Consider the following 25,658-nt stretch of genomic DNA (forward strand, 5'->3'; position numbering starts at 1 on the left):
TATGGGAATTTAATACCAGAAATGGAACTGTTTTCTCAGCGCACCATGTGGGCCCCAGTGCAGCAGAGACTGTTTTGGCAGACTCTGCGACCGGCCTTGTCGAGGAGCTGTCACTCACCCGGCATGTTGTGTGGGGAGCCTGAGCATTTTTAATCGGCTTGGCATCCGTGCTGCTTCCATAATGGATACCAGTAGGTCTCAGTTCTTCACCATATGCTTAACTCTGGAGACAAGGTGCTTCTGGGTATATCAGTAATTACTTGATGCAGAATTAAGTGGACCTTGAAATTAGAACTGGACTGTTGGAAAGCAGAAAGCTTAACACTTTGATAGAAATAACCATTCCCAGGGACATACCGCTGTTAGGATCGGTAGGGGTGGGGGCTGGGCACGGACAGCGGTAGTTCTTTTCCAGGCGCCCCACTCCTTCTTCCCCCTGCACACCAGTCCTTGGGGACATGGGCAAGTGCCATGCCACAGCCTTCAGCTGTCACTGGTTGCCTCTCGAGGCGAGCTGGGATCATCTGGGGAGAGGAGTCTGCCTGGCAAAATACACTTCTCTCTTCCACGCCCTCCTGAATGATGCCTTGTCACTCTTGAAACTGCGCCCGTAACTTAGGAACCCCAACGAAAGCCTAAGCAAAGGCAACGGAAAAGTCACACAATCGGGAGAACAGAACCTCACCTGTCTGTTGTTCTAGGCCTTCAAAGTCTTCATCTAGCCTCTTTGGACTTCTCAGAATAGAGAAATTACTCATCAGGCAAAAGGAAGTTTAGACCTTCTCAGTTTGGAAGCCTGGTTGAAAACAGTGCAGTCGTACTTGGTTAAAGCACGGTCACTAAAACTCTGATAACCCTATGGCATTGAGGAGCCGGCGAGGACAGTGGAAGGTTAGAGCCCTCCAGTCTGTGAGTTTGTGCTGTGAGTTCCTAAATACCTACAGTAGAGAGTGTAAGCTACAAAGAGGAAGCAGTCCCCAAGTTATGTCTTATGATAGCACGCTGTCCGTTCGGATGGAGTTTTGGTTACTTTCGATGGAAAGCACTCTAATGGTGGTTCTTAAACAATAAGGTAACTTACTGTTACCTGAACAAAAATGTCCAGAGGCAGGCTGCTCTTAGGTTGGTTCAAGTGGCCCCATTGTGCCAGGCCATTTCTTGGCCCCGCTCTCTTGTTTTAGTACTTGGGCTTTTTGCCTCATTTTTGCAAAGTCGCTACCACAGATCCAGACGTCACATCCTCGTTCCGTCGTGTTCAGAGGCAAGAGGCAAGTGCTTCTTGTTTTTCTTCTTTTTTGAGGAGAAAAAAATTTTTTCAGAACCCTCAGCAGACATTTCCTCAAGTCTCAGCCAACGGTGTGTCTTATGGCCACCCTTAGCTATAAGCAAAGTTGGAAAAGAGAGACTATCTGGCCTTTTCAGTCTCAAAACGTCAGAAGCTACGGACTAGGGGAAAGGGGCTTGCAAATGACTATGGGTATCTAGCCAGTAGTGACTGCTGTATAGGCAAATTTATTTTCTGTTTCTGTTCATAGCTACATCAACTCCCGTGTCCAGGTGGCCACACTGAAAACCTTGGCATCATCCGAGACTCGTCCCTCTTCCTTGCTTCTCGCATCCATGTGTTACCATGTCCTATTGGTTCTGCCTTCAGAACTACTCTGCCATCTGTTCCTCCCTTTCTTAAACCATGCGTCATGCTGGTTTAGACAGTGTTGTAAGGGTTGCCACACTGGTCACCTGTGACCAATGTCTTCTTCCCAACCCCAGCTCATGGTCTCTCCTCTGCCCCGTGGGAAGAGTCATCCTAATGGACTATAGCTCTCATCACACCACACCTCTGCTCAGTGTTAGTGTTATAGCTTTCCCTCTGCTGCTAAACTGAAAGCTACCTTAGGGCCAGTCCTGCGTCCTGCTTGGTTGAGTATCTGTCTGGCTTAGCAGTGCTCATCAAGGACTTTTGAGTGAATGAATGAATATTTTTATCCGTTGCACGTTTACTGTGACAGAATACATCCCCCCCCCCCCCCACTTTTGAAATCAAATGGGTAACAAACACTCTTGGTTTAAAAAGAAAATGTGGTTTTATTTTTTCCCCCTTTGCCTCTAATGAAGAAGCCCAAGTTTTGAGTTAACTCTCGTTCTTTGCTTATCCCAAACTTAGCTGACCAGTTGGAATTTGGGGTCAGCTATAATGTGACTCTACTGTCTTAAAACAGATTTCTTTGCCCATATTGCTGATTTATTTCCCTGACCTCTTCTTATCATTGGTGTGTTTTTTATAGGGAATATTCCCTCTTTTCTCTGGGCCTCTAAGCCACAGAAAAGGCAGCCATCACAAACTGGTGAGCTCTGCCCACTGTGTTTCTTCCAAAGTCCAAATGAGCGAATACAGTGTCCGGAGGCTTACCTCTTTTCCTGTGCAAAAGCACCGGGAGAGATACAACCATTCACATTAGCTGAAGGTAGAAGGTCTCCATTAAGATATCAACTTGCTCCGAATCCCAGTGAATGACCTTGATGCACCTTAGTCCTGCGGCCAGATTGGCTCCTTGATGGGCATCCCCTCTCCCGTGCAGTGGGGGTGCTCACCATTGTGATCCAGCACCTTGCCAGACTGACCACAGGAAGAGGCACAGAGCGCAGGCGTCGAATGAAATCAACAGAGCAACTTCACAGCATTTCGCTTCTGATTCTGTTTATCATCGTTTGAACTGAAGAAGCTCTGTACAGCTTAGGCAGCATTTTTTTATTTCCTCTATTTGTCTTTCCTCTTTTTTTTTCTGTATCAAAAATAAAAATCTACTCAATTTTTTCACTAACCCTTATTCTCTTATCTTTCTTTTCAGTGTGACAGCGACAGTGACCAGGAAGAGAAGGTAAGATCCCCCCGCCCCGCCCCACCATTGTGGGCAGAGTCGAGCACCGTGGTTCTCGCACACGGTCACAGGGTGGTGGGATACCAGCCTGCTATTGACCGTACCTTTTCTGCAAAGACCAGCTTTATTTACACAGCGATGTTTCCTGTGATAAGAAATAATGTATTTAATATGTGAGGCCCACTTTTTTTAAACACACCCGTTAATATTGGATATATCGTCATCAGGTTTTCACTTTTACAGATTTTAAAAGAGGAAACCATTTTAATAGCCATCTGATTTTTCTTTTTGAATCCTTGATTAGAACATTAAACTTGCTAGCCTGCATTTGTAATGTCATTTCTTCATTTCTTTTACTGACCTCTATGCTTCTTCTCACCTTACTGTACATATTGGCCTTCTTGATGGAAATGTGAACAGTGTGTTTCTCGGAATCTTACCGTGGGACGAGGGGTGGGCAGGGCAAGGCAGGTGGGAACTGCTGTCTTCCCGCCCAGGTGGATGGCCAGGTGGGAGGGCGGTTCTTCCCGCAGGTACCCGCTCTGTGTGGAGGCTGATGGCCGCCAGCCTCTGTGCGTCCAGTTCAACATGGATCCGGAAAAGGAGCTCAGTTGTTGAGCTTTCAGAAGATTGGATCACAGCCCGGTAAAGTGAACTTTCTGTGCTTGAAGCAGAGGGATTATTTGTCCGTTTGGTCTTTCTTTCTAGCTGTCCCCACCCCTCGGTCAAATTTCTTGCTAATTTCATTCCTCCCTTATGAACCTCATCAAGAGTTACCCGAACGTCGCGGTTTCTATATTGCTCGGCCTCAGGGAAGGGACCTCCCCGGTTTCCGGGTCTGTCCTGTGGAGCTGGCGTTCTTGAGCCCCATTCTGTGCCTTTCACCTCCTATGTGCCTGTGGATTTCACTCAGAATCCCGCAGTTCGTGTTTGGCGGGATCTTCCCAACAGGCCCAGAATTTTCCCTCCTTCTCTGCTGCCAGCCTCCAAGAGAGATCTAAAGGCTCTGGTTCTGTACTGTCGTTAATTTGAATTCAGCATATGTAGCCTGTTATAAAATGCGAGACATCATCATTTGAGCAGGTCAAGCATATTCAGATGAAGACAAATGGTGCTTATTTGATTTCCTTAAAATCAGGAAATGAAAAAAGTGCTCTCTGGAGAAATCATGTTCTGCCTGACTTGGATGATAGACCAATGCATGTCCCCTAGATAAGAACAGGCTCTCGCCTTGAGGTTTTTATCTCTGAAGGACGGCCAGGACTGTCAGCTTGCTGACATGTGCATTATCCATGTCATTTTAAACAAAGTGACCTATGGAAGGGTGCGCTGTGCTGTGACATGGTAATGGGCTGTTGGATGACAGTGAAAGTACACACTGCAAAGGGGGCTGTGGATTATTCTTTTGTTTAACTGACAAGTAGGAGCTTCCTTCCTCCAGCCCCTGGGAGTCTCAGCTCCTTGCAAGCCGGGCCCCTGGTGTCTCAGGCAACCGGCGTGCAGTGGGTGCCAGAGGCGCGTGGGCAGCAGTAGAGGCTCAGTGTCCGAGGCGCGTCCCCTGGTCCTGGAGCCATCCCGGCCACATTCCCACCTGGCAGTCGTCACGTCGTTCTGTCGGGCGTCACAGGCACTAGAGAGGGATTGGTGCTTTCTGGCCATTCCAGGGGATCTTTTACAGGTGAAAAGAGAGGGATCTCTCTTTTCAAGCCGGTGGCACTACTCCAAGAGGATGAGCCTTGTTCTGGATTTCACATCCAAGGGGACATTCTTTCTTTAAAAGGCAGTGTGGCATCCCAAAGTGTCACTGGTCCCCAGCAGTGGGAGAAGGTGATAAGGTTTGTCCGGTGTTGCATCGCATGCAGGTGTCTGGGTCAGCGGTCTCAACCTTGAATGCACATCCGAATCATCCGGGGGTGGGGGGAGGCTGTAAAAATCCTGATGCCTGGGCCTCATCCCAGGCCACTTACCTCAGAATCTCTGGAGGTGCCTAGCCGTACTTGTCCAGATGATCACCTAGCTCTGGTAGAGCTGTCTGTGGTTTTCAGAGTGTCCTGGGGGCCACGGTGTTTCCTGCACACTGACCGCATCCCAACGAGTCCTTCCCCAGGACCCGAATCCCCGTGTCCTTGCCGCCCCGGTTCCCAGCTCTGAGTGCGGGAAGCAGCGAAGCATCTGAGCGGAGCAGTGGCGGCGGGAAGGGAGCAGGGCCCACCGCTCAGAGTCAGGGACGACTCCAGGGCAACGAAGGAGAATAAGGAGATGTTTATAGCAGGTGCACGAGAGGGGTGACGACCGGCGTGGGGAGAGCCGTTAGGAGTGTTCCTCGGACCCGCCGCCCCCGGGGGCTCTGCCTGTGGCCTGCGGTGGCCCTGCAGGCCCTCCTCCTGGCAGGGAGCTGCTCCCCGCCCTCACTCCCATCATCTGTCCCTCCCCCGCCACGCGCCACCCTGCGTTCCTCCAGAGGGCTCCCTGCAGGAGCAATCAAGACTGTAATCGCAGCCGTGCCTGCTTGGCTCTGTTACAGTTCAGACTGTCAGGCTTCCCCTTTTGGACTGAGATTGTCTGGTGTTTATCACCGACTTCAGCACCATCCTCCCAGACTTGTGCTGTGCGCCGAAGCCCCGGCCCCTGGCAGCCTCCTCTGTGCCTGAGCCTCTTGGCTGGGCCCCCCTCGGAGCCCCAGAGCTAACCGAGGCTGCTTTCATGTGCTGCTGGGAGGATTCGCATTCAAATCTGAATTGCTAATGGGGGGAAAGATGCCACTCAGTGTCCTGGGATCCCTTCAGCGGCCTCACCAGGGATGCTGTTGGAGGCAAAAGTGAGACTTGTAGGGACCCACTGGGATTTCTCTCCGGAAGACCTGTCATTCTCTTACTCCACGGGGATCTGCAGAACCAGCGGTCTAAAATTAGGGTACTGTATTTTACACAGCTGACTGAATTAAGATAAACTCTGCTTTCCTCTGATACGAAGCTGTAATTTATAAAATGATACCCTTACTAATTAATGTGGAAGTGACTGGGAAAGGAGCGAAAAAAGCAGAGCTCCCCACGCGTGCAGGAGACGCACTTGTGCACGGAAAAGGCTCTGATGAGACGCTGAGCAAAAAAGCACCTCTCAACGCCCCCTCCCAGCCGCGCGGGGTACGTTTCGCACTAGTGCCAGAGAACCTGGAGGACTTGGCCAGGGTCGGCGTTGGGCGGGAGTGAGAGAAGGCTATGGACGGTCCACATCCTAGATGTGGGATTTTTCTGTGTTGTAGTTAGTGTAAAGCAAGGAGGAAGCGCTTTGCACCTTAATCACCCAAATGAAGCAATTATCCCAGGCTCCCATTCGAAATGAATTGCTATCATGAGAACAAAGAGGCAACGTGCATATTTCCACGTATTTGGCCTGTATTTTCTCTTGTTGCCTCTCTTCCTCTACCGCTGGCAACAGCCCATTATACTAAGAAACATTCCCTATTTGGTTATGAAATTAATGTAGAGATTAAAAGTAGTTCCTGTTTATTGTGTGGGCCACAGGGCAAAATTGGTTGGAAGGCGTAATGCCCGGTGGTCAGGCACTTGGGCCTCCGAGTCCGGTGGCTTAGGCTGGTGTGTGACTGTCCTTTCCTACTTTGGAGCGGCGGACAAGCCTCCGTGCTCTCATCCGCCCAATGGGATTAACAACAGCTCCACCTAAACTTTTGTAACAATTAAAGAAGACGCTTGACTCAGCTCCTGGTCTATGGACCAGTAAGTGCCCATAAACGTTGGCTTTCTTGAGTTTTACTTGGAGGGAAGTGAGAGACTCACTCGGGAAAGGAGGAAGGCCACCCTCTTCTTCAGAAGGCTCCGGATCTGCCGGAAAACCTGCCTGAGGACGTGAGGCCTTCGTCCCCTAGGGCACTTCTTCCTGTTACAAGCTGAATGGAAGTGGTGCAAAATGTGGAAGGTCTCCCCCCACAATGGCTTTTAAACTCCTTATCCCAAATTTCAGGCTTTCCCCTGGGCACAACCCGGAGCCAAGCGCAAGCGTGCCATCCTGCAGGAATCTGATGGCAGCTACGTGGCTTGTACAGCCCGTGGCCCACATGCCAAATACTGTCAGCTCCGGACACCCGTCACGGGGGAGAGGGGCCCGTGCGGGACATCTGGGGTGGGGCGGTAGCAACTGTATTTTTTGAAAAGTTTCCTAAGTAACCTCGATACGCGATTTGTCTTGAGAACCACGGCCTTATGCAAATGTCGGAGAGAAACGTTTACTTTCCCCTTGTTTAGGGCTCTTAACAGCTTGATAGCCCGAAAGAAAGACTCGAAAGCTGTAGAGGTGTCGTGGGGGTAACGTGCACCCACGTGCTTGTGTAGAGCTAACACGGAGTACACACACACGCGATACACACGTATGCGGTCTCTTCGCAGATAGGAGCCATCCTCCTTTTCCTAACGTACCCGTGAGCATGATGGCGGTTTCCTCTCTCTGGGCTTTGAACACCTGGAGAAGGTCGCCTGGTTCCTGTGACTTGCTCACCAGTACCCGGGACATCCTGCCGGGACGCTGCCAGGTGCACATGCAGTGCTACTGATTTCCCACACCAGCTCCCTCTCCCCCCCACATGAACACACTTCCTGGTGCGTTCTAATGTTTTGATGCGTGCTAAAATGTGTTGTGTTTGATCATTTTGTGTTCACTTGTGTGGGAAGGGGGCAGCTTCTGAGAAGAGCAGCGGAGGCTTATGTTCCTAACTCCACACAAACCACACGCCTAACTTGGCTTCTGAAGGACTCAGAAACCGCTGAGATGGCAAACTGAAGACTGGGCATGTGGCTTGTGCTTATAGTGGAAGGGGCCCATGCCTTGATTGGCCACAATGCACACTTGGTAAAGATTGTGCACCCTCAGCAACATTCCAGAAGCTCACTGTTGCTTGTAGAACCTCAGTCCTTGGTTTTAAAATAGGACCTGTTCTGATCAGGAGACAATGAGAGACCCTGTCCTATTTTGGAAAAAAAAGGAATTTTTCTCCCCCCCCCCCCCCTTCCAATTTTCTAGCAGCGAAGCAAGTGACCCCGGTCCAGGACAAGAGCGGGGAGCCGTGTTCTTGTGTCCTTGGCACTTGGCATAGTGCCTGGCACAAATTAGGTGCTCAGTAATGTTTGTTGCTTTGCTAAATGGGCATTTGCTTTTCCTGGATCTTCATCTCCAGATGGAGGGGACAAGTGAAACGGGTTCAGAAAACTGATGTTGAACGTGAGTGTGCTCTGTATCAGTCCCAGTGTTTATTTTCTGGACTGCAGCAAATAGGTGCTCTCTTCTTCAGCTTTCTGGATTCCCTGTACAAGTTTGTTTTCCCATAAGATACTCCTGAGCCTTTTCTAAATTTCCTAGCTTATTTGAGCAACTTGTGTAATTTGGGGGCAAGTTTCAAGAGCTTTCCGTTTTGGATGCCCAATTTCCATAATGCCCATCTGCTCAACCTCTTCTTGCCCCTCCGAGATGAGGTCCAGGTCAAAATGACACTTTATTGTTCTTCTAACCTCATCCCATTTCCAACTGGTTTAATTCCATTGTAGCCATCCAGCATTCCTCTTCCTACCATCCTTGGATTAAATTTCTACCGCAAATTATTTTAAATCCTGACTCTCATTAGGTTCTTCTCGTTTTCATATCCTAGATTTTCCATGCCAATCCAAAAACTGCTTCCCTGGATTGAATGTGTATGTAGCAATCGCTTCTCGGCCTTTTGGCTAAGATCAAGTGTATGTAGCATATCTGTCCACTACCACTATGCCATACACTGGAAAAAGAATTGGTACATATACGGATTTTTTAATTAATTATAAATCAATAAAATGAATACCCAGGAGTTATTGGAAATGTGTCGGACATCTTTAGCTAAATGCTTATTTCTTAGAATGAATAGTGAGGAGAAAGAACAGGTTCTAGATGTCCTGTTGATCACTGTGGGTGGGTATTGGAGAAGGATACTCAGAAGACCTACTTTCTTATTTCTCACTAGCCAGCGATGGGGCCCTGGCCAAGTTACCCAACACTGCTGAGCCTTGGTTTTGCCAGATGTGAAGCTGGATTCAATGATCTAACACTGAATATCCTGATTTCCTATGTAGCTATTTACCTAGGCCCCAACAGCATGGCAGACCCAGAGGGAAATTAACATGTGATTGTATTTTCTCTCGGCCAGTGTCGAAGGAAGATCGTATAAGGATTGTCTCCATTCATTCATCTCTCTCTAATTCCTAAGAGGGCATAAACATGGTGGGTAGGTCGGGGCACATCTGCATTGACTCTTTCAAGTAACTGAAGGAAACTTAACGTGTGGGCCTCATGTCTGAACCAGGTCATTATCTCTTTGTTGGTTCATTCAGTCATTCATAGCCACCATTTATTTTTTTCCAGTACGTACCAGGGAACTGAATTGGGCGTTGTAGCTGCTTGGCTCAATTAGGTATGTCACCGTGCACCTGTGGGTAGGCAGCAGCAAATTAGTTTAATCTCTGTTTCTCAGTTACCCTAACTATTTAGGAGAGCACGGGAACTAGTGAAGAGCTAGCTTGCACGATGTGTTTTAAGAACTCACTTGATTGGTAATGAGTATTATTTGGCCTGTGAAAGGAATTCTTTCTGGGATTCTGGAAGACACCTGGGGTTGAGTTCATGCTTCTACAACCCCAGAGAAAAAGTCAGCTGCTATCTCTTAGAATGAAGCACTGGCTTTGATTTTACAGCTTACCTGCAGGGAAGGTTACAATGCCAAGGAAGAGGTAGGTGGAAGTGATGGCTTTCATCCTCACGAAATTGACCATGAACCCTGAGCCACCTGAATAGTGGGAAGGTCATAAGCAGAGACATTTGTACTAGTGATGCCTTTCACAGCGTGTTTTATGCGCGTGGCTTTTCATAGAGTGTAACCTGGGTCGCTCTTTGGTTGTCAGAAGAGTCTGTCTTATTCTGTATTCCAGTTGGAGAGTGTTCTGTCCCCAGTAAAGATGTATGGACTTCTTTGTAGTCATGCACATGTGTCTTTGTGTGTTGTTTGTGGTTGCCTTAGTTAATGCCCCCTTGGTAATTTCTGGTTGGTAGTATAGTTACAGATAACTGCTGCCTATTAATTTGTCATTCTAGGTGTAATAAAGATAATAAAATCTCTGTATTAGGCTGTATTTGTAATTAGGCAAACTTCATACTTTTAAAAGTCCCCAAATTCAGTGGAATAATGTGTATCATTTTTCTTCTTTCTTTCTTTCTTTTTTTTTAAATCAAAGCTATAGCTGGGAAGGTCAAGTCCCCCCCCCCCCCAACCCCCTACTCCCCTTGTATAGATGTCATAGAGCTTTTCCTTATTTCTTGGACTAGAGGAGTAGATGGTCTTCATTTCTTGGGGGCTGTAAACCAATGAGATTTGGGTTAATAATAACTAAAGAAGAAGAAGAAAGGCCACTTCAATGGAGAGAACATTGTATTATTCAAAACACTTTTACAAATGCCATTTTATATGACCTGTTGAAAGATTCATTGTGGGGATCTGTGTGCATCTTCATACGCAACACTATTGATCGTCTGCAACGTGCTGAACTTGGTGACGGGTCTTTTCAAGGGCTGTATCTTCTCCAGTAGGTGTCACGTCATCATTTTACAAATAACAAAGATGAAACTGAAGAGCAAGCGATCAGACATGACCTATGAACCATGTCTTAAGATTCCAGGGTCTGGGCTCTTTTTCCCATAACATGCTGCTTCCCTGTGACTCAGTGGGAGTTGGGATATGCCCACAAGCCCCACCTGAGAACCCTTGCCACCTTTCTTATGCTACAAGAGACCTGGACCATCTCTTGTCTGTTCACCTCCAAACCCCACTAACTTCTAAAAATCCAAACCTGCCAGTTGCTCAATAAATATTAAATAAATACAGTTTGGGTTCAATGACAAGTCAGATGTACAAGATCTGAAATGTGAGTTTTTAAGTTTCACCCAGGAAGCAGTTGTCCCAGGTGAGAAGGGAAATCTACAAGTTGTATGTCTTGACTCTTACATGTGAGTGGCAAAATCAGCGTAGGGGCCACCGTGAGTAATCAGGGATGCAGGCTTTACCAATGAGCAGACTAAGCCCAAACTATATTTGCTCAAGGAACTCAGACTCCTTTTAGTGCATATCTGTGTGTAAACCTTTAATATCTTATTAAACCATAGGCTCCCGGCAAGCAACCCACACCCAGCATATGCTTGGTACTTAGTCGGTGCCCTGTAAATATTAGTGTTCTACCTGAAGTTGCTCTGTTGATTCTTGAAGTGCCAGAAAGGGAAAGAGGCTGGTCACGGTTCCCCGGGCAGCAGGGGAAAGCGCTGGGCGGGGAACAGAGGCTCGTTTCTGAGCTTTTGGTCCAGAGTCTCCCACATCTCATGTGGTCCCTCCAGACTTTTCTTCCTGTGACCAGCACATAGTAGAGAGGACCGTGATATCAACACGGCTCCTGAGCTGCACCCCACAAAGCTGTTCCACTCTGTGCTGTCGTCTGCCACCTCAAGAACCCCTTGTCCATCCCCAGACGCTGACTCTCACCTTCGCAGAGGATCTCGGGGTCCGTCAAGGCCACAGGGTGTCTCCTTTTCTAGCAGCAAGTGCTGCATGGGGTGTTCCTGCAGCCCGAATGGTAGTAAATATCTGAAGCAGCCATGTCCGTGTTAAAGATTATGTATTTGCCACTAAGGGGAGAATATAGTGTTCATCGGCTGGAGTGCGTGCTGGCTGAGCCGATCACGGCACAGCACTCTGTCAGCCAATGATTTGTCCTGTCCTTTATCATCTGTGTCACTCAGCAGTGTGCCGGTGAAGGGAACGGATCGCCCCTTCCCTTTTTTTGTACCCATTTCGTGTAGAAAATTTGTATTTACTTTGGGAGTGTAATTCGTTCCTCATGGATAATGTGACCCTGAGCGGAGCTGGATCATGGGTTAGTTGAAGTGATATTTTCCGCTAATGGTAGTCGTACATCATTGCTGTCAGCTCGGGTTAGGAGGCAAGCACATTACAGCTCCATTTTACCTCTGCAGGCATCTGGGATTATTTGCCATAACCGAGTATGACATGACCGCACTACAGAGTGCATTAAAATTTTACTGGCTTCTCAGGCAAGTTCCCCGGCTCCAGTGTGCGCTTCAGGCAGGCGTCTGATGGGGAGCCCGGGGGCCCTGACTTCCTGCACAGAGGTGCTGCAGGGGGGTGGCCGAAGCAGGGGCTGTTCTCCTCTGGCTCTAAGAAGCCAGGGGAAGAATTTATGGGGAGCCAGCCTGCAGGTGTGTGTGTCTCTGGACATCCCAGACTGGCGGGTGACTGGCTGCCTTGTGCATATAAGAGTACTCTCTGTCCTTGATGAGAGGTAGATGGGGGCAGTAGCTCCTTCTCCAAGGAGAGCCGGGGTAAGCCCGAGTCCCTGCCAAGCCTCGGGCTGATTTTCGTTGTTCTTGTCTGCCTGTGGTCAGACAAAAGGAGGGAAGCGTGGGTCCTCAGTCTGGCAGAATCCGTGTTCATCCATGCAGCTGGACTGAGCCTGCTGGTCTCATAAACCCACTTAGAAATGTTTGCCAGGGTAGCACATGAATTATCTCATATGAGATTCACAATAACCCAATGAACTATGGGCATGACTACCCCCCTTCTTATTTATAAGGAAACCGAGGTTCAAAAAGGTTAAGTAACTCACCTAACGTCCCGATGATGGCAGAGATAGGATTCCTACCTAACCTTTTATGTAGCTCTCCCTGACTTCACATCCTGTAGTGTTCATGCTACCACATAGAGATAACAACAACTACTATTTTTGTAGTGTTTATTTATTTATTGAGAGCGAGCGAGAATGTGAGTGGGGAGGGGCAGAGAGAGAGAGGGAGAGAGAACCCCAAGCAGGCTCCATGCTGTTAGTGCAGATCCCAGTTGGGGCTCAAACCCACGAGCTGTGAGATCATGACCTGAGCCAAAATCAAGGGTCGGACGCTGAATCGACTAAGCCACCCAGGCACCCCTAACAACTACTATGTAAATAGCGTTTGTTTACTCTTTACATATTTCGACTTGTTTAACCCACACTGTAACCCTAACAGGTAGGTGCTAATATTATCCCCAGTTTACAGAGGAAGAGGCTGAGTCACAGAGAGCTTAGGTCACATGCCCAGAGCCCCACACTGGCTAGTGGCAGAGCCCGGTTTCAAACCCAGGTTTTCTTGGCTTCTGAGGCAGCACTCTTAGCCAGTAAGCTGCCCCCCTCGTTCACTGCCATGTTCCAACAAGCCTAAGGACTGGTAGGAAAAGGCCATGGAGAATAGAAACATGTTAGAAACAAAAGGAAATGTTCAAAGAGTATTTTATCACTTTCAATTGTAATTCTAACATCCAACAAAATATTGGTCAAAAAAGATGCTCTGTGATGAGCTTTAATTAGTAAGAAGTTCCATTTGCAGTTAGCTCACTACTTGCATGCAAATGGTGCTTCTAAGGTGCTTGAAAGGCATTGATTTTGTTAGGTTAAGGGTGAGTTGGCACTCTGGCAAAATGCTTCATTATTTCGTATTGCTTAGCATCCTTTTTTTTTTTTTTAAACTCTTATTGGAAAGGCTATAATAAGCACATGTTGAATCATGTTCCTTCGTGGGACAATTTAAATCGTCCCAATAATACAGGTCAGGGCCTATTCTGTCAGAGTGAAATCATCGCAAATTCCATACCCACGGATCCCGAGTGCCAGGCCCTTGAATGATGACGTGTGCCTACAATGAGGACATTACCTTTTGTTCTGCCACAGGACCTCTCTCCACCTCTGTAGCCCCGTCGTCTCCGTCTCCGCCAAGCTTAGATGCTACATGAACAGGGCACACAGCACTTCCCTTTGGCTTTGCATGTGGCAGTGTCATAAATCCATGAAAGCCTTCAATACACTGCACGTAAAATGAGTTCTACCTGTGTCCTCAGGGCAGCTGTGTAAATGCTGCATCAGAAGAGCCCTAGACAGCCATGGCTTTGCTCATTGAGAAATTTGAAATTAAGTTAGCACACAATGGATTATGCTCCCTGGCCTCACTCTCCTCCTTGGGCTCCCAAGAACACACATTGATCTTCCCCATGAGATTGCAGTAGGTCTAGGGGACTGACCTGATTTTCTCCTCTGGCCTTAGATCCAATCGCTCAAGTAGTAAAGGACAAAAACAAAAATATTGATCCAGGCATTGAAAAGTAATTATCCCTCTCACATGGTCTATTTGGAATGCAGCAATAATTTTAACTAATGTGTTCCTCAGAGACAGCATGACAACGTGTGTGGATCATTTATTTAAGTAGAGCCACACTTCGAGTCTCACCCCAACCTGAACTTAGAATGATGCACAGGTAGGTCCACTTTAAGATTAGACGTTGGAAAAAAATTCAGCATTTACCAACAAATCAATTACAGAGCAATTATTCATTGTTATAAAGGAATTCGTCCACCTTTTGTAGCTAGATAAAAAACGTGATCTCCACATCCTTAAATACATACTTAGAGCAGAAGTCCTACAAGAGTCCTTTGAAGCCTTTGGGTCATTTTAAAGCTCTTAAGTTTTAACAGCTCTGGCTGTATTTATGTTAGCGGGGTTTATTTTGCTTTTTAAGGTTCTTTTTCTGCTTCCAATAACAAATTAAATTCAAATAACAAATAAGGAAACATATGCTTTTGGAATTCAAGTGTTGTAATAACTAAACCATCAGAAGGGCAGAGATACAGACTGTACTTAGGAGCACAAACCAGAGAATTCAGTGCCCTCCGTGTCTTGTCTCTACTTCTTTTTGCCTATTTCATTTTGATTGTTTCTGAGACCTGGTTTCTCCTATTGGTAGAAATCACGACCCATCCTCTGGAACATTACACCTTCAGCTTCAGCCAGCGGAAGAAACACTTTTCCACCGTAGTTGTTAAAATCTGATGAAAGGACTCTGATTTGCTCAGGCTGGGCTAGGTTTTAAGTCCTCTTCTCCAGAAAGGACTATGGAAAGACTGGGCCATGTTGTCCAAAAGTGCTATTCTGGAGGTAACCTGTATGGTGTCGGAGCGGGCACAGGGCCCGGAAAGGTGAGAGTTGTACAGACAACAACGTGTCTACAAAGCATAACCTCACCTTCCTGCCATGTGTGAGTCAGGCGCTCAAAGGCACTTCTTGCCAGCTGTTCCAGCTGCCTCGATCATCAAAGGTTAGCACTTTATAGTGGTCACGAGGTCTCCGATACGAACACACGTTACAGTTGTATAAAACAGTTGCCTACATTTTCACAGAATCATCGTAAATGCACTCACGGATTAGTTCTGTCTTGCTTAAGCAATTAAAAGTTATAGAAAGGCACAGGAATGCACAGAGTGAGGGAGGGTTCATGCGTACAGGTATTCAGAATAGCACAGAATTTATTAATACTTTTAATATAGTGGATGATGAGTTAATCCCCAAGTATAAGACAGCCACCTTGAAGAGAGACACGAGGATCCAAAGTCATCAGGGTTAGTAAATCACTTGTCTGGGGAACCAGATATAACTTACTTGTCCAAAGGAATCGTGGTCATCCTTACTTGTCCAAAGGAATCGTGTCCCACACAGTACTTCTCTAACTATCACAGGTGACCTTGCTCAGATGGTTTTCCAGGGACTAGAAGTTAATAAGCTCAGTCGTAGCCACTTTCACCTCCTGGTGAAACTTTAACCCCTCACTGGGTGCTGAGGCAAACACCATCCTGGGAACCAGGGATGGAAAGATGACAAAGATAGAACAGCTCTTGAGAGAGATAAGATCTAATTGCAAAGAAAGCTAAGGTACCTCGATGAATTATAAGGTCTCCCATAGCGCATGCTGTGGATGGCACGGTGTCGGAATCAAACCACCGAACCATGCTGCCTAGGAGGATGGGCGCTGGAGTTAGATCTTACTGAAACACGTGGATGTGGGTGACTGCTAGGGAGCAAGGGTGGTGAAGATCACAGGCCAACGGGATCTTGTTTGCAGAAGGCAAGGAGCTGTGAAAGGCTCAGCATATGGAGAGGAGCGTGAGGGCTTCCGTTTCCGTAGAACGAGGTTCGTGGTGGGGGTGTGGATGTGACTATAATGTGTGCTGGTGTTAAATAATATAGCTCCATAGAGACAAGCCTGGATGGCAAGCTAAGAGTTTGGACTTGATCCAGGCAGGAGCCACGGAGTACTTCTTGTAGATGAAGGACACATCAGATGTGACTTTCTAGAAGAGAATTCTGGCGGTGGTGTGAAGGATGGGAGGCAGACTTCAGCCAGATGACAAAATGGAGGTGACGGGGATCTCAACCAAAGTAATGAGAAAGGCAGGATTTAGATTTGGGGACCTTTCTGGAAGTGGAACGAACGTGGTTTGGTGACCACTGGCATGTGGGGGTTCAGAGAGCAGTCACAGATGACCGGTTTCAAGGACGTCTGGGTGGGGATTGGTGCTGCCGTCAGTTGGACACCAAGAGTAAGGGATACAGGAAATGTAAGGTCACGGGGGCCCACAGGACCCTCCACTGGGGGAAGTCAGGAGACTGACGGAGCAGGAACTCTCAGAACTGTAGGTCAGCATCTGGGAGGCCAGCGGCCAGCGGAGCAGTGGAGACATTTGGAACTGTGGGTGTGAGCGGGAGCCCAGGCAGAACGCGGAGATTTCGTCTGCACGTAACGGAGGAATAAACATACATGGTGATTGTAGCCATTAAGGACACGATAACCATACGTTAATCATAGCACCTGATATTTACGTAGCCTTTTTAAAAATGACATCCAGAATGACTTCCTTTATTTTTCGTTGCGGCAGAATACCCGTGACAAACTGCACCACCTTAAGCACGTTCCAGTGTGCGTTTCGGTAGCGTGAAGGGTGTCCACGTAACTGTTGTGCAGCCTGGGTAGCCTTTTATCTAAACGTGTTAAAGCGCCATACCCGTAGCTCACTTGAACGGAACCAGAGCAGAATCAGCCCAGGGGGCTCAGCTTCCACGCCGCTGGTCTGTGGCTGAGAGGGAGCTGATTCACCTTCCCTGAACATGAAGATTCAGCAGCCCTAAGCACCAGTGGGGTTCACAGCTGTCTCCACTGGGGCTGCTCCCCAGGGCCCAGCCGGCCGGGGCCTGTCATAACTGGAAGGGCCCTCGGAGACTAGGGGTCCAGCCCCCTTGCTTGCTGCGGACAAGGACAGAGGAACAAAGCAGGGCCGCTGGTGGAACAGGCAGCCATCTGCTTCGGGAGGGTTTACGGGTTCGGTCTACGAGCAGGAAGTGAGGTCGGGGGCTGCTTCCATTGGCTCGAAAGTAAGGAAGGGAAGAGGGATACAAGCAGAACTGTGTCCGCCACATTCAGCTCCCTCAGAAACCAGAGAGGGGATGGCACAGAGAGAGGAGAGCTGCATTTCCCATTCTTCTCCTCGTTCCTCTCCTTGAAAGTGAAATGGTCGGCCTCCAAAAGCCCAGCCAGACCCCAGACCAGACCTGCTGGGAACCTGCTCTCCCGATGTCTCCTGTAAGTGCGCTCAGAGTTGCCCTGCAAAGGCGAAGCTGTCCCCTGGGGAGCCGAGTAGGGGGCGGGCTCCCGAGTTCAGGACTCCGGGCACTAACACACTGAGCCACCTTGACTTTCCAGACCAGGAAAGTCTGTTTCAAACAGGCTGGTCACAGCTTATCTGGCAGGAACTCAGACTCCCGGGCGCCCACCTGAGGTAGCAGTTGCCCCACACCTACGTTAATCCAACGTTAACGTAATCCTTTAAGAAAGCATGTGGTGTTTGCAGGGGGTTTTTTTGTTGTTGCTTTTTTTTTTTTCTTTGCAAATAATTTTAGACTTACAGAAAACAGCCCAGGAGGCTCCCATATACCTGCCACTCAGCTTTCCTTGATGTTACATCTGGTAAAGCCATACTACAAGTATCTAAACCGGGAAATTAACCTTCATATTCTACTGTTAGCTACACCTACAGACCTTATTCAAATTTTACCCATTTCCCCAGTTATGTCCTTTATTCCAGAATCCAAGGAGGTTGTTTTGTGGATTGTCCATCCTTCAGTTTGGGTTTGTCTCATGTTCTCTCTTGGTTAGATTGAGGTTATACAGTTTTGGCAGGAAGACCACAGAAGTGGTGGACCCTTCTCAGGGCATCCCGTCAAGGGGCATGTGAGGTCTCCCTGCTGGTGATGGCAACTTGGGTCACTCAGTTAAGGTGATAGACATCGCCAGCCTTCACGCTTAAAAGGTACTGGTTTTTCCCTTTCAAATTAATAAGGATCTTCGGAGATACTTTGAGACTATACAAAATATGTTTCACATCATATTTTTACCCACTAATTGTAGTGTTCATCGATGGTTTTTGGTCTCAGTAGATATATTCTGGTCTTTGCCTAATGGTAAGACATGTGCTGTTAACCTGGCCAAGGCATTCTGTATCTGGCTGAGCTATTCACGGTAGCTAGCCACTTGTAGAAAGCGCGAGAACTGTGCAGTCTGACAGGCCAAGCCACAGCTCCACGGGGTTTGGTCATAAGGTGCCCTGTGGATGTCAGACACAGGAGGTCACTAAGCTTGGGGTATGAGACGGCTAGAAAGGTAAAGTGTGCGACCACATTCCATCTGTATCCAGATAGTGTTGTGTGACTGTGACCATGACCTTGGGCAGTTTACCTAATGCTTCTGAGCTGCTGCTGGGTTTTTTGTTTGTTTGTTTTTTAATCTGGATACAGAACATGTAGCACAATTATAGGACCCACAATAAATACTCAGTAAATTTTAGATTTTAGTCCCCTCCACATTGTTACCCCTCCTGGTCCCCTACCCCTGCTTCCTAACCTTCACCCCCACCCCCCAAAAAATCCTAACACACATAAGCTGATTAATCCACTACAACCAAGTCAGCTTTCTAGGAGCAGACTTCTTGGGAAATAGGACCCAAAATAGATATGTCTTGAAGAGGTAGAAGAGAATCAGAGAGAAAGGAAGTCATGGCCATGTCATCGGGCAGTGAAATCTGGGCAGGAAGGCCCTGTGGAGAGAGAGTGGCAGGAAATCACTAAGCTTTGAAGGAACGGCGACACCCAGAAGAGCAAAGACGCGCTTTATCATCTCTAAGTAGATTTCACCCAAGTTCCCTCTCCACCGAAGCTCTGGTTTTCCTTCTGAGGAGGCTTTTCTATTAATTTCTATTGAATTTACTCCTATTGTGTGGTGTGAGATTTTTTAAAAATCCCTTTCCCAACCTCCTGGGCCCTTCTCTTCCCACCCCCAACCCCCATCCCCAGCTCTCTGTCTGGAACTCCCAACCCCGGAAGATGTTGTTCACACTGTTGCTAAGGCAGAGCTCCACGTGCGATACGTACCAAAGAGGTGCGGCTTCCACGGGTCCCACCAAGTGTTCGCAGAGTGGCCTGGGCGCTTCAAGATGGAAGGGCACTGAGGACCCTGCCTGGCGGGGTGGCCGCCGTCAGTGAATGCTGCATGTATTCACTGCATGGAGCGAGGATGGGGATTTTAACGGTAGGGGTGCTCTCTAAAGATGGCAACAACAAGGTGGGGGAGACTGGTGTCGGAGAGACTTCCCAGCACTCGTGGGGATCCCCAGAAAACACACTTTCTAGGAAATACCTGTTATGGTCAGAAATGGAGCGGTACTTCTATTGGTCTCATTTAAGTTTTATTTTCTGAGTATGACAGACACCCAGAACTCAGGAGGTGGTCGGCTGCAGTAACAGAATGCCCGACGGTGGCTTGGGCACTGTGTTACTTCCCTGTGGCTGCTGTAGCTTTAAGACAACAGAAATTTATTCTCTCACGGCTCTGGTGGCTGGAAGTTCAGCATCATTTGCCCTGGGCCATACTTAACTCCCTCCAATCCATTCCTTGCCTCTTCCAGCTTCTCGTGGCTGCTGGCATTTCTCTGCTGGTGGCCACATCGCTCTAGACTCTGCCTCTGTCTTCACATAGCTTTCTCCTTTTATGTGTTCTGATCTCCCTCTGCCTCTCTCTTGCGAGGATAGTTGTGATAGCATCTAGAGCCCACCCAGATACTCTCTTCATTGCAGGAGCTTTAATTGCAGGGTGACCTCAGCAAAGACCCTTGTTCCTTACAAGGTAATATTCAAGGTCCTTGCAAAACACATAGAAGGCAGACAAGAAGGAGGTAGATGGTCAAGTCCATCCCTAGGTGCATGATAAAGCAAAGAAGGCCTAGATTTCCATGATCAGTCGTGATTGTCCCTGGGATCTGGCATTGTGCCATCATAGAGTTCTGTTAGCAATAAAGACATGGAGGGAGTGGCTTCTGGGGAGACAAAGAACACTGACCGCCACAAGGGATGTGGGTCTCCAGACCTTCTGATGTGGACAGATTGCAGCAATGTCTGGATGGGTGTCCTCTCTTGCTTTGTGAAGGTGGCACTGTTTTCGGACTCTCAGCCCATCTCTGGGATCCAGTGATGAGGAAAGTAGGCTTAAGGCTTGGTCTTGGACTCCAAAGGCCTGGAATCCAGAACCAACTGCTGATGTGACTTAACTCACCACGGAACCTTCCAGAATCTCAGTAAGAATTCTTACCTCTCAGGGCCCTGGTGACGAGATGCAGTCCATCAGAGCTACTGAGATGGTGGTTATTACTGTAAGTGGAGCCCCCCCCGCCTCACAACTTAGACCAGCTTTTTGGGAGCTTTGTCCTCTTGCTGGTCCCTCCCTCCTCCATCCGCCATCCCCACCACACAGACTCTCATGCACTTTCTACTCCTCTGTGGTTGTCTTTTGTTTACCTTTGTTTGTGACTTCTGACTAGCGAGGCACCTTCGGTGCTGATGTTGCGACTGCTCTCGTTACGTCCCCGGGGCTCATTTCAGTAGTGACTGGAGAGAACTGGGTGAGTCCTGGGCGATAGTAAGAGTCCTGTCATATTCTGAACTCTGGGGAGTGGTGGGGAAGCTCCTAAACTGGCAGCTTTATTTCCACTCATGCCTGTGGTTAGGCCGGAGCCACCCCATCCCTGGTGGCCTTGATCTGGGTCGTGGCAGGTGGTGATGGTAAGGACTGAAGCAGGGAGAGAGGAGATGCTCACAGCAGCTGTGCCTGGGCCTGGCTCATTCATCTGATGAGATTGCTGGCAAGCCTCAGACGGCCACCTGCAGAGCAGAGGGAGGGACGTAACACCCGGTCAGGTGTCTAGATAGGAGCGTGGGACTCCTCAGCAGCCGAGTGTGGAGGGAGGATCCCCACCTGACTGCACCCCACAGCCACCCACGGTGCTGTGCGTAGAGAGACACTTGGCGCAAGCCTGGCGACTCCGGTGGGGAAGTTTCCAAGTGAGAAGTCTCCAGGTGAAGTGCAGGAATCTGTATTTCCAGAAGCGCCCCTAAAGCTTCTTATGCGTAGCAGAGACACAGTTTATAAGAAAGCACCGTGAGCTCAGGGTCAGGAAAACCTAGTTCGGGTGACACCTTAACCACCTTCTAGCTGTGTGAGCTTTGTCAGTCACCTTATCCCCTCTTAACTTCAGCCCTTCGATTGAAAGCTGGCGCAGTACTAACCCCTGCCTCGCAGCGTTGCTGAGGGTGTTGAGGATGGAGTGAGACACGCACACAAGTGTTTGCACGCACGCACACCACCGGTGCTGTAACCAAAAGTGAGTTTCCTTCCCCTCTCGGCACAGAAAGCCAGTGGTCAGACGGGCTCGTGTGCTTCAGCTGCAGGGCCCCCGGCCACCCACCACCAAGTCCATCCCCAGAGCCCCCGGCCAAATTGTTGTTTTAACTAACAGTCATTCCCAAAAGCTTTTACTCTTATTCTGGTTAAAGAGAACTCTTCGTTGAAGAGAGTTTCCCTCTCGTCCTTGACAAATCATTGGAAATTCTTTGGGTGCTCACTGCGATAACATCTATCCAAATGAACATGTTGGATGTTAGCGTGAGTGTCCCGTGCGATTTGGGAGAAATTCTATTGTCGTTTAGCATTAATTAATGCCCACCGACTGTAAAGTGTTCAGAGATAGCAGCATCAGCCACATTTGCAAAGCAGAGAGAAGTGAGGAGGACAGGGACAGCAGGCAGGGCTGAGTTGTGACCGGAGGTGATGGCCGGACAACCCCTGTGTCTCCGCCCACAGGTGCTCAGAACACACAGTCTGACCCTCGCGCTGAGCAGCCCGCCCCGCCGGGCTCCCAGCGCCCCTTTCCCAGGCTCTCCTGCCCCCTCGGTAACCTCTCTCTGCAGCCGCAGCTGCCCTGGATGTCGATTTTTAACCTGGTTTCACCTGGCTGCACGGGGCAGCTGGTGGGCCCTGGAGCGTGAAGTGGGATTTGCTTAGGCCCCTGCAGCCGGGCTCCCCCTGCGGTGTCTCCCTGCGGCCTGCCTTTGGGACACAGGCTGCCAGAGAGGCCTTGAAGGTAGAGTCCGAGAAGTCCTCTGTGCACCCCATCCGACCCCACCCCACCCCCGGCAGGTGGTAAGTCAGGTCTGTTTATTAACGTCCCCTGTTCTGTTAAATGCCTCTTCCAGAAAGGACTGTACCTGTGCACTGACAGCAGGGGCGAGGGGTGAGCGGTGCAGCTTCGGGGGACGAGGCGACAGCCACACTCTCCCTCTATTCCAGGCAGCACAGCTGGGGGCCGCATCTCAGCCCACCAGCTGTGTGACCTGGGCCTCGGTGTTCTCATCTAGAAAAGGGGGTCATTTGACCCACCTAATGGCATCCTTTTATTAAGTGCCAGGAGGTGCTAGGTGCCGCGTGTGGTGCTGAGTAGCTTAGCATCTTCGTGAGAGTGTCAGAAAATCACCGATGACTCTCATGTCTCTCACCTCTCTGTGTTCACACCTCAGCCATGTGCTGTCCCCCGGCGGGGAGGCAGGAGCAGCCTTTCAGGCCAGGGGAGGGGCCGCCCCGAGCACACCAGGGAGCCCAGGCACAAAACCACACAGACGCAGGTTTGACGTCTTCTGTCCGCATCCTAGTACAAGTAAAACGCAGCACACCTACATTTCCTTCCTCCTGGGGAGGAAAAGGCATTGGGCATCTAGATTTTTCTGCTGTGTGGAGGGACCCGCCATGGCGGTAGGGTGACACGCGGACTGTCTGATAGGGACAAGTCACAGAAGAGGCAGAGATGTAATTTTAAAAGACTCAGATTATGCTGAGTTCAGCATATTTATGCTGAGTTCAGATTTTCCTGAATGCAGTTTAATCTTTCTCTGCTGATTAAAAGGCCCTTCAGAATCTTCGCGGCTGTTCGTTGAACAGTGGTTTTGTCACTTACATCCTAGGGGCAGATGAGCGGTGGTGAGCAGAGAGCATTGCTAGAACGCCCTCCAGACGTGCCTTGTCCGCCTCTTGGTTTCCAAGGTCCCTCAGACCACGCTCCTCACGTCCCCGAGAGGGTTCGAGGGGCCTACAAAAGGCCGAGTGCCAAGCCTGCCCACATCCAGATGCCCCCTTGCCCCCTTGCCCCCTTGCAGGGCTTCTGCTTTGCCAGAAGCAAAGGCAGGGCTTCTTGCAGGGCTTCTGCTTTGCCCTCGAGCCCGCTGCTCACCCCGGGCTCGGCCCCTCCCAAGGCCACCCTCCTTTCGGAACCAGGGCCGGGGGCGCCGGGGGCGCCGGGGGCGCAGGGGCCGCGGCACCGCCCGGTGTGGCCCACACCATCGCTCCAGGTCGCAGTGAGATGATTTCCGCTGCCTCGTATAATTTAACCTCCCCACACTGCTAAACTTCTCTATTACACGTTGCTGTCAGGATGTCAGAAGAAATGATAAGCCTCCTTGAAGCAGCAGCCTCTGTTACATGCTAAGAACGCTGTGCCGGGCCTCCCCAGCCCCCACTCCTGCTGCTGCATTTTTGTGATTTTTAGCATGGTCTCTCAAGTATAAAGAAATACCCTACTTCTTGACCCCGGCCTCCTGTTAGCTGATAGATGAAATCTTTTCTTAAGCTGACTCCCTTGTCTATTATGTTTTCAAAATTCAAGGTTTCTCTTCACATTCCTGGACGGCTGCCAAGTGGCCGGGCTTTGTGAGTAGGTGAATTGGTCCTCTCTTGTGCTCCTTAAACAGGAAGTCATTGTTTTTTAGGGTGAGACTTTGTTGATGTTTCCAGGCAGCTGGTGGCAATTTATTCCTCTGCCCCTTTTGGAAATTTCTCCTCAGGGACTGTACCTTAGGAATAAACCCTGTCACGAGCAAGCCATTGCCTTGCTTTGTGGGTGCCGGGTTTTCCCTCCATACCGTGTCCCCGGAATTGATTGTGCAGCTTCTCGTGTCTTGTGCTTCCGTATCTGCCTCCAGAGCGGCCTGCCGAGGGGAAATAGCTCAGAGATATTCATCTCTGCAGAGGAGAGCCTTTAGAGATCTTGTAAAGATCACACAAGAAGCAGCCCAGGAAGATGCGGCCGCCTGTCCCTCTCTACGGCTCCTGCCAACATGGACTCGTGAGAAACAGCTAAGGAGTGGCTGCGTGTTTCAGTCAGTTAAGGCTCAGTCGGTTAAGCGTCTGACTCCTGATTATCAGCTCAGGTCGTGATCTCGCGATTGTGAGATCGAGCCCCGCGTCGGACTCTGCGCTGAGCAGAACCTGCCTGGGATTCTCTCTCCCTCTCTCTCTCTCTCTCTGCCCCTCCCCTGCTGCCCCTGCCCTGCTCTGTCTTGCTCTCTGTCTCCCTCAGAATCAATAAATAAACTGAAAGAAAAGAGCGGAGAAAAGAAGAGAAAAGAGAAAAAAGAAACAGCCAAAGTGTGGGCACACATATGACAGCTCAGGGCCCTCTTCGCTAGCTGGGATGCGTGGTCTTTCCTGAGGAGGGGGACCCAAGATTGGCTTCCACCGAAACCTAACTATGAGGAAGGGCAAATATCCTAGCCCTTCCCTTGTCTGTAAACTTGTATTACAAAATCCCACCTTTTGCTTTGTGACAAGGTGTCAGTCGTGTGGCTTCCCTCCCCCTCCCCCTCCCCCTCCCCCTCCCCCACCTTTTCCTCACTAGATTCTAAGAGATGTTTAGTCTTTCCATGGGCATTAGTGGCGGGAGGATGATGTCTGCTGACCATTCGCGAGATGGAGGCACGATGTGTGGCTCTCGGTTAGGAAGGCTCTAGCATCCAGGAGAAAGGGAGGGCAGCTTCAGCTGCGTGTGAACCGAGTGCTTTCTCTGCGAAGTGCCCCGCTGATTCGCGGACTTGCGTGTACTTCGAGTCCCAAGTCCTCAGAACAGCGGCTAAGCTTGCAGGAGTCCAGGTTGAAACCAAGCTCTGGCTCTTTCAAAAGTCCAGGTTGGCGGTGTCCAGAAAAGACGGTCTTCCCAGTGTCCTCAGTTCCTCTTGGGCACCGCCCCATGGCGTAACCGGAATCTAAGCTGAAAGGGCGCTGTTTGCATTGCACCGTCCAGAGCCCAGTCGCCTGGGCTTCATTTCCTGCAAAACGGAGGTGATGAACACAGCGGTACCTTTGCAGCTCAGAGGCGATGGGCCCGGGCGCCTCTTCTGGGTCCATGGCAGATGGGCCACGCCGCGGGTTCGGTGAGACTCCTGCGCAAGCCGAGGCAAACAGGGCCGCGCTGAGTGGGGGGAGGTCTCCTGGTCCTCACAGCACCGTGACCAGGAGTCCAGTCTGCACGACAGGGAAAAAACGTGCTGCAGGAAGGGAACCTGACCCATAGCAAGCACCCCTCGTGGACCGGCCTTCTGCAAGCGTTAGTTTGTTAAATCCTTCCCACCGTCCTAGGAGGTGCACGTGAGGGAGTTGCCCCCTGGCTGGGGAGGTTGACC

The 25,658-nt window shown here is 49.5% G+C and overlaps 1 protein-coding gene across 4 annotated transcripts in view; it reads left to right on the plus strand.

Moving 5' to 3' along the window:
- Window positions 1-25,658, plus strand: part of AUTS2 (activator of transcription and developmental regulator AUTS2) — a 1,119,628-nt gene that overhangs the window by 791,640 nt on the left and 302,330 nt on the right. For all 4 annotated transcript variants that reach the window (XM_078439965.2, XM_078439967.2, XM_078439968.2 and 1 more), the window contains exon 5: window positions 2,850-2,879. In XM_078439965.2, coding sequence (XP_078296091.1) covers window positions 2,850-2,879 — 30 coding nt within the window. The remainder of the gene's footprint in view (window positions 1-2,849; window positions 2,880-25,658) is intronic.

This window comes from Panthera onca, chromosome E3 (genome assembly GCF_046562875.1).
Source record: "Panthera onca isolate mPanOnc1 chromosome E3, mPanOnc1 haplotype 2, whole genome shotgun sequence".
Lineage (NCBI taxonomy): Eukaryota > Metazoa > Chordata > Mammalia > Carnivora > Felidae > Panthera > Panthera onca.